Raw genomic sequence first — 9,291 nt, forward strand, 5'->3', positions numbered from 1 at the left:
AATGTTATTGATTGAAGAAGAAGAAGAAGAAGAAGAAGAAGAATGAGAAATAATGAAATTGCATAAATGTGAAGTTTGCGTGTTAAATAGGAATGAATTTGGAGCAGAGCAGGGTTTAGGAAGAATAGGACTTTTGAACAGAACGGAAAGAAGAAAAAAAAAAACTAACGTAACCGTAAATATCCTAGCTGTGGCTTTTGATTTGATGATCAAGTAATATTACCAGCCAGAGAGAGGACTTTATGACCGTTGATTTTGATCTCATCAAATTTTACGTTAGTCTTACATCCTTATCTTAATCCCCATTTGGATCTTACTTCTGTTCTAACTTCTAACTAGCAAACTAATCATACATACATACATATACCCTCTTTCTTCTAGATACCACCCAACATTATTAATTAATTAATTAATTAATTACTTTTATAAGACTATTAAGATGGTTCATCATCCCTTTGCTGTTAAAAAACAGCCACACCTCAATTAATCTGACCCATCAATTTTAAATCGGTCGATTCATACAAAATAATTTCTATCATTGATTCAAGATGAAACGGTTTTAATTCATTATTATCCATTTTTCTATTAATTAGGATTTATCCCTCTGTACTAAATATATATAACACTCTCTTAAAGAAGTTTTCTTGTACTTTTTTACAACGGTTTGACTTATATATATCTACGACACAATTTTCTATTATAGATTTTTTAAGGGCACTACTACTCATAAATATAATCACTTTTTCCTCTTTTAAAATTATTATATGAAATTACATTTATATAAATTAATTATTCAATTAAATAAATAATATTGTTTCTTCTTTTTTTTAAAAAAAAACTAAACCAATATTAGACTCTACTTAATTGAATTAGTTAGTTAGTTAGTTAGTGTGTATTTGTATATGTCCATTTTTGGCTTTGGACGTGCAATCCAGTACATACATACATACTAATTGTCAAAGTCTGAATATTATTGAAGTCAAACTGAGGCTGTATGCACAATAAAATCTATCTATCTATCTATCTATCTATCACTACAAAACTATTTGTATAAATAAATAAATATAATACAATATTATCTTATTGCTAAATATGGAGTGCTTAGCAAGTTTGCTGGATGCTTGACTCCGACAAATTAACTAACTAACAGATTCTACAACTATATTTGGAATTTCAGAGTTAGTTTGTTGGAATTGGAACTGTACTGTACTATATATTCGTCCCCTCCTTTTATTTATGATGATCAAATCAATTATTCTTATTTCTTACTACTCTTCAACTTTGTTACACCTTTGATTCTTTGGAGACTGGAGTTATCTTGTGATGACAGCCATTTGCATAGCATTACGATTAAAAGGAAAAACAAAGTAGACAAAAAGATTTATTAAGAAAAAAGTACTAGTTTCTTAATCTATACTGTGACACATCTAACAAGTAACAAGGATTCATCTTGTCTACCTTCAAAAAAGTTATAAAAAAAAAAGATTGATGGTTCCTCCACTAAAATTAACTTCATTATCACTTACTTGAGAATCCCTATCAAATCAAAACTATTGTTGCCATGTGTTTTACATGCTACCTTTTTTTTTTTTTTGAAGAAGCCAAAATGATATATATTAACACAAAACAACCTCCCCTGCACAAGACGTACCGAGGTAGACTAAATAATTACAAGAGAGTCAGAGAGATACAATTACATGCTACCTTACACTAGCTAACTAAATGTTTTGAATCCGTTAACTATTTCTTGCAACTACATGTATTAAAAAATATTATAAAAGTTGTCAACTCTTTTTTTTTTTTTTTGTGGAAAAAGTCTAATTTTCAATTAATTTATTAATTTGTTAATATATGTTAATTTGAATGAGTCTTATTATACACGTTTTTTTAAAGTTTTAATTATAAAGATGACTATTTTTTATGTTATTCATGTTATTTACAATTTAAATAAAAGATTGTTTTTATTGGCATTTTTTGTATTTTATTTTTGTTAGAATCCATTTTAAATATTTGAGCTGGATCTCTAAATAATCAAGACCGCCCTAGTATAGTATGTCCACACCATATCATTTCTCACATAAAGATTTTAGCTAGAGTCAGTTGCTCACTTGAACTAGTCGCCACATAAAGATTTAAGGTCAAATAAGATAAGAAAAAAAATTGAGTTACATCTTAGAAAATTATTTAAAAGTTGTCTCTTACTTAAGTACCTACATTTTAAAATTCAAATCAGGTTAACCTTGCAGTGAAGATTAAGTGAATTATAATAAACCAAAAGATCCTTTCATAAACAATTAGAAAAGACCCTTAAAAAAAACAATCCCAAAAGATACCATTTAAAAGCATGGAAGATTCAACCAAGTTAGTAGAAGAGAAAAAAGGGATATAATTCAACAGGGTGAAGAGGAAAATGTGGTAACTAAACATTATGTCAGAATTTCGTCAAAAAAATAAAATTATGTCAGAAAGAGATCCAACACAAGCACACGATATTAACATTATGGGAAAACTCATTATGCACATATAGCATATAGATTATATGACAATTCCATGGATTGGTAGCACACCAATCCATTCCATTTTCAATTAATGGAAACAAACATGGTAAAATTATGTACCATTTAATTTGATAAAATATGCATAATAAATAAAATGTACAAACAAAATTAACATGTACTATAAATAAAATCATACCACAACACAACTTATTGCTCTTATTGCTTAAATTTAAATTAATTAATACCATGAATAAAAATAATTCCTATTGTACTACTAAGTTAGAGCAGAACAAGGGAACAAGATAAGCTAACATCAGAAGTAAAAAATTATGAAAACTAATTCAACTTGACGATTATCAACAATTATTCATTCTTTCTTTTTTTTCCAAAGATAAATCTTGGATCCCACTGGAGAAAGAAACAATGAAGAGGCGAGCCTGTTAACGATGAATAAAAAGCATCATGACTGAGGCTGGTGAGGTGGTAATGGAAGTATGGAATTGGCCAGCTCTTCATTCATCTTCACTGGAAGAGGTGGCATTTGCTTCATCACCTCTGGTGAATCATTCATCCTGTTGAAAATTAAAGAAGTAAGTGAAGAAGTGTTACAATTGAGTCAAATGAGATTAGAGCAACAAGTATATTATAGCTATATAATGAAGTAGGAAAGCACTAGCTAACTACCATTCACACATACAGAAAGTTAAAAAGAGAAACAAATAAATCACTTCCATTAATATGATTCCGTATTTCCGTATACATAGAGAGTAAATATAGAAAAGAACAAAAACAGTACAACTCACTCATTCATTATTCTAATGATGTTGTCTCTAGTTTGGCACAAAAGATTGATGTTCTCTTGTATCTGGAAACAAGATAGAAAGCACAAAAAACTATTGGTCAGTCTTGCAGCAACAGACAATGGCCTACGAATGGAAATCATATTGATAAATTAGAACACCAATTTCAGGATATCAAGCAGTTTCAATACCCATAATGTCAGGAACTAAACTGCTATAAGAGATGGAACAACAAAAGCATAAAGAGAAATATTTTCAGTGTGCAAACACAAACATATACATATCTAGTATAATAAGTATTACCTAAAATTTGCACACTTTCCTAATCTCTAGGAATGTTATTCTCATTTTGCCACTATCAGGCAATGGCATTTCACTCCGTACTTTAAGTTATATATGCGTTATTGACTTCAGAAGTAAGGAATGTCTCTAAATACTGTTTCGGTTATTGAATTGGTTTTGGCATATAAACATTTGAAGAAAATAAAATCCATGTTAATTATTATCAATTGGAGAGGGGAGGACATTCACACCCTTAACTTTCCCTCTGTTCATTAATATATTAAAGAAATCTCATTCTAGATAGTTTGTCTAATCTGAACACTAGTTTCACCTCTTCACTCGTACAAACAAAACCATAAATAAGGATTCCAGGGCATCTAAAGACATTGAGAATTCTCTACCGAGACAAGAAAAGATAAAACTTGAATCGAAAGACAAAGAAAACGCAATTGAAGTAATTTCTCTACTCAAAAGATTACATAAGTTTGTAATGTCAATGAATAAGCATATTATTGTTAGTCTGACTGAAATGAATATAAAACAAGAATATAGAAAATAGAACGAAAGAAAGCTTAGAAGAAAGGGCAAAAACCAATTCGTCAAGTAATACAAATGCATATGTAACAAGTCTGACTCGGAAGTTCAATTTTCGATCAAGCAGTCTAGTCCACACAAAAGGTAAAATAGATTAACCATATTGTCAACACACCTGGAGAGAGGACAGATTTGCAGAGATTTGGCTCAAGGCTTGAGCATTTTGTTCTAATAAATCAGCAGTGGGACCTCCAATTGCTGCAAAATGATGATGATAACAGCAACCAAATATGAGAAGAGAAGTTGTATAACAAAGAGATAAGTGAACTTACATCATTTATAAAAAGGTAAGTAGATGAGACATTTCAAAGCGGAAAGAAATGCCCATTAGAGATATAAGGCTAAATTGTCATGTTCTCAAACCACAACATCCAAAGCTATGGAAAAACAAATCACAATGTATAGAGCTTGACCTGCATATGGGATGCCATCATCATTGTCCATTGTAATCATTGGTGGCGCATATGGAGGGACATTGGGTCGAGCAGAAATTTGAGATGATTTTGCTGCAGGGTCAGAAACCCTTTCCTGGAAATAAAAATAGGTTTTTGGTAAACATCTGAGAAATAATATGTAGAGGAAAATGCTGTACAGAAAACTTGAATTCTACACAAAATTTTAGGTAACATTTCCTAAACTTTAAGAGCCCAGTATCAGAAAAGAGAGTCAAAATAATAACCTAATTATCAAACACTTTTACATGTCTAGAACTAGAAAATATACTATAACATTTACATGTCCAAGGAAAGCTTAATTAAAATTAGACTTAAATGCACTTTTGGTCCCCCTATATTTTCAAAAAAAATGCATTCAATTTTCAAAATCAAAATCCCCAAATTCCTAATATTATACCCTAAATTTACCAAATCTTGATAAATCCCAAAATTTCCTACTTCACTGGGCAATAGGTTCGTCAACCAACCTCCAGCCTAGCTTCAACCCCATGTTCCAAAAAAACACAGACGGAAACTTCATAAGCAAAAAGTGAGAAAAATAGAAAAACAAAGAGATGGGGTAGCATAGAAAAGAACCATTTGATTAACGGCCTTAATGCCATCAGCGGGGTCGGAAGCATGAATTCCAGTGAGAAGCATTGATTTGAGAAGCTGTTGATAATGACACCGCGATTGAAATCGTAATCTTAGATTTGGTAAATTTAGAATATATTAAGGACTTGGGGATTTTGATTCTTGAAGATGATGATGTTTTAGGTTTATTGACTATGATTTTGAGTATATTGAGTGTATTGGTTTTGATGAAGATGATGAACACATTTTTGGATTAATTAAATGTTTATTATTTTAAAAAATATTAATTAATTATAAATTAATAATGACATACATAATAACTGTCCACCTAAGCGCTGCCACGTCATTAGTAGATAATTAACCCAAGTACACCATTAGTTGATAATTGACCCAAGAAGGGCTTTGTAAAAAAATGTCAATTTTAGGAGGAACATTTGCACTGTGAATGAGGTCAGCCCTCAATCCACATAACACAAGGATATACGCGTCAATCTAAAGATAATCAAGTAGGCTTTAATCATAGACCTATAGAAGCATGGAATTCAAGACAAATTAAATTCATGTGTTTTGCAAGTGGTTTCCAGGGTGACAACGTGAGAACACGAGAAACAGAACATTCACCGGATAGCATTCACATAGATAGGACCAGACACAAACAATATCCTTAGATTACATAAAGACAACAAAAAGCATCTCCAAAGTCATGCATAAGGAAACAAGAAACAAACAAAAGTTAATATAATTATAAGAATATCCAATACATGGAAGCTGTACCTTTTTATCTTTACTTTTTCGTGACAAATTGTGATCATCCTTCCTTCTCTTGCTATTTTCTTTCTTCTGTAAGAAATGAAAAACAAATGGACCATCATAGTAAGTGTATGCAGAAACGGAGTTTATGCAATCTCGATAACACTGAGCTTCTTTATTTCATAGTTTAAATTAAGGATGGGGAAGGTTGCAAATGGAACCGAAGTGTCGTGCGCCATTTAATGGATGAATAGATCATCAATTATCCTTTTCTCTCATGAAGGAACAAGCCGGTGGTTACTTTTAATGACAAAAAGTTGGGTACAAGAGGCTGAAAGCTTACAAAATAAAATTATATTACATAATCCCAATATTAGGTGGCTATATTTACCATGCAGTGACATATCTAAGATAAGATCCTCATGTCCCAACAAAAAGAAAAAGTTCTCATAAGTCACAACCATGACATGCAGTGTTATCAATAATAGAATGCCAAAAAAACGCTATGTGAAATAGCTAATAGCATTGTGGACAAATAGCCGAAGCCGCATTGCAGTTGAAATAAGTTATATAAAATAAAAATGAATATTGTATACAAATAAAAATGAGTCACTATGCAGCCAACATGCAGACTCTTTAGTTTTATTTTTAAAAAGAAAGAAAAATCCTAAAATTGTCTATTATCCACTACATCAGCTATGAACGAAAATGATATGGCGGCAACTATCAGCTATCGTTCTTATGCTATGGCGGCAACTATCAGTTCGTTCTTATAAAGGAAATGGGATAGCATCACGGTTTTCATAGAGGAGGGATAGCATCCAGGATTCACCAAAATCCGTTGCGCAGCAGTACTATAGCACCGCTATTTAAACACACTCGCATTAAACCCTTGAGAACTGTTAAGACAAACATCTAGAAAGGGATCATGATAAGATAGACCCTGATGCCTTGTTGATACATGACCCAAACAGTTCATCAACCAATGGTCGTAAACTTACATCTAAATTCTAATGTAACGACAATCCTATACAATTAGGGGGCATAGATTTTACAGCATTTACAATGAAATAAAGACTGGTTCTATGGTGCACAAGTGAGATAAATGTTGTGTCATGCACAAGTTTATTTCCACCATAGGATCAAATGAGATACAATGAGACTTATTGATATAATGGGGAAAACAAATGTGAGCATAGTATAACACTGTCTTACTTGCGCCCCATATATTTATCTTGAAATAAATGCCTTAAGGCATAAACTAAAGGGTATGTAGCTTACGTTCATCCACCTGACTCGCAGCGCCACATCTCGGACAGTCTTATTATTTAGTGATAGGGCTATCTTTGCATAACGTACTATGTTCGATAATGAGGCATACCTGCAAAGCAAATTTTAAACTTTTCATTAATTTACGTGACTACCTAGAGAAAAAAAAAATCAAGTGCTGTATTTAAGCAATTAAGTAAATACAAGTACCGGAAATTTCATTTACATTCCATTTCAAACTGTCATTTATCTTCATTTGCATATAATTAGTTTTGGGATCCCCTGGTTTCTCATAAAGCTCAGTATGAACAGAAATAAGCAATGATTAAGAAAACAATTTCGTTTTAATAATGTTCTTCGTTCCAAACTGATTTTACAATTCTGGACACTCTGAGACTAAAACCTTGGCTCAAGAATGTTGTCCACGTGTCCAATTTGCATCACATAAGGGTTGGATCTTGGATTTATATTAAAAAAAAAGGTTTGGATGTGATTCGTGTGAATTTGTGACTATTGCCAATTCATTAAAAGCTGTGTAATCAAATGGTAGTTAATGGAGTTTAGCGACACCTAAAACACTATGGTGGTATAGCCACTAGGTCGAAGTTTAGCGAAGCAATACTAAAAATTTATACCAAAATACAATACACAGTGCACACGCGCGTAAAAACTCAAAAATAAAATAATACACAAAATTAAAGACATTAATAGCTAATAACCAAAGTTCAATAATATTCAAACCCAATATAAAGCAAATAAGTTCTAGACCGAAATTACCAAAAATTTAAACATATGAAACAGCTATAAGTATTAGAGACCGTTATTCTAAGCAACACAACTGCTTAGAATGGAAACAGAAATGGATTGGCTTATAGACCGTTATTAGAGACCGTTACTATGGACTCTTTTGGATTGGCTTATTTGAGTTTATCTACCGGAATAAACCAATCTAAGAAAATACTAACACCCATCAAAATTCACAAATAATATATATACTCCAATATAAAAATCACATGTAAATGTGTAATACTGTTCGGGATAACTTACGAATACAACTTATGACACGTGGATAACCATTTTTAAGCTTATTTCCATAAACTCTCCAAGATAGCTAATACTTATGCACTTATCATGATATGCACTTATACGAAAATAATTTAACTTTATTTTATCTTTTGGTTGTAATAATAGCTAATACATATGCACTTATCATGATATGCACTTATACTAAAATAATTTAACTTTTTTAATCCATAACAAACACACTCTAAGTTGTTTATCCAAACAGGACCAATGATTAAAAGTGCAATTTGTTTATTTACTATAAACCCTAATTCATGATTTGAACTACAAAAATAGAAGACAAACACCTAAATTGAATTAATTAACAAATTCATCTCTGAAACTAAACATGAAATTGAAAACACGAAGATAAGACATAGAAATTGCATATCCATAATTGAATATAATATGATAGAAAAACAAAAAATTACATACTTTGTGAGTCCATCTTCAAGAGTAGCTTGTTCTTCCGGGGTCCAATCAAGAGATATACCTGGGTTATGCTTCATGTTCACAGCAAGACCTGAAGAACTTTCAGGGACTGAATTTCCGTTAAACGAAGAAGGATTAACATGAGTATGTTGTTCTTGATGGTTACCAGTCCCAGATGGGTTCGCCATAGATTTAACCTAACCCCTATTCTAGAAAATTGTTATTATCCCGAAAAATTTAAAGGTTGGAAATTGATTGTTGTATGATGAAATTCCGGTAAAAGGGTTATCGGAATGACGATTAGTTCCCGCCGGCGGGAAACGGATAGAGTGAGTGATGAAGGAGTGAGAGAGATAAGCAACCAGAGAAGAGAGAAGAGAAGAGAAGAGAAGAAAAGAGGGTTTTTGATTCTATGCTGGAATTGTGAAATTGAAATTGCAGTAACAGATTTATAAATAAGTAAATGACTTTGGTCCAAAAATAAATAAATAATTTCGGTAAATTTTGCCTAAATTCTCTACAAAAAAAAAAAAAAAAAAAAAACCTAAATATAACAAATGTATAAGTCTTAAAAAA

At 31.5% G+C, this 9,291-nt stretch overlaps 1 protein-coding gene across 1 annotated transcript; it reads right to left on the bottom strand.

Annotated features, from left to right (window-relative positions):
- Positions 1-2,655: 2,655 nt before the first annotated feature.
- On the bottom strand, positions 2,656-9,141 carry LOC123923709. The gene is made up of 7 exons (XM_045976425.1): positions 8,719-9,141; positions 7,234-7,333; positions 5,977-6,042; positions 4,588-4,702; positions 4,290-4,372; positions 3,302-3,363; positions 2,656-3,070 (listed from the first exon to the last, which is right to left on the bottom strand). Exons 1-7 carry the CDS (start codon positions 8,901-8,903, stop codon positions 2,959-2,961), a joined length of 723 nt encoding a protein of 240 aa, XP_045832381.1. The 5' UTR covers positions 8,904-9,141; the 3' UTR covers positions 2,656-2,958.
- Between the last annotated feature and the right edge of the window lie 150 nt (positions 9,142-9,291).

Source organism: Trifolium pratense, linkage group LG4, assembly GCF_020283565.1.
Source record: "Trifolium pratense cultivar HEN17-A07 linkage group LG4, ARS_RC_1.1, whole genome shotgun sequence".
Taxonomy (NCBI): domain Eukaryota; kingdom Viridiplantae; phylum Streptophyta; class Magnoliopsida; order Fabales; family Fabaceae; genus Trifolium; species Trifolium pratense.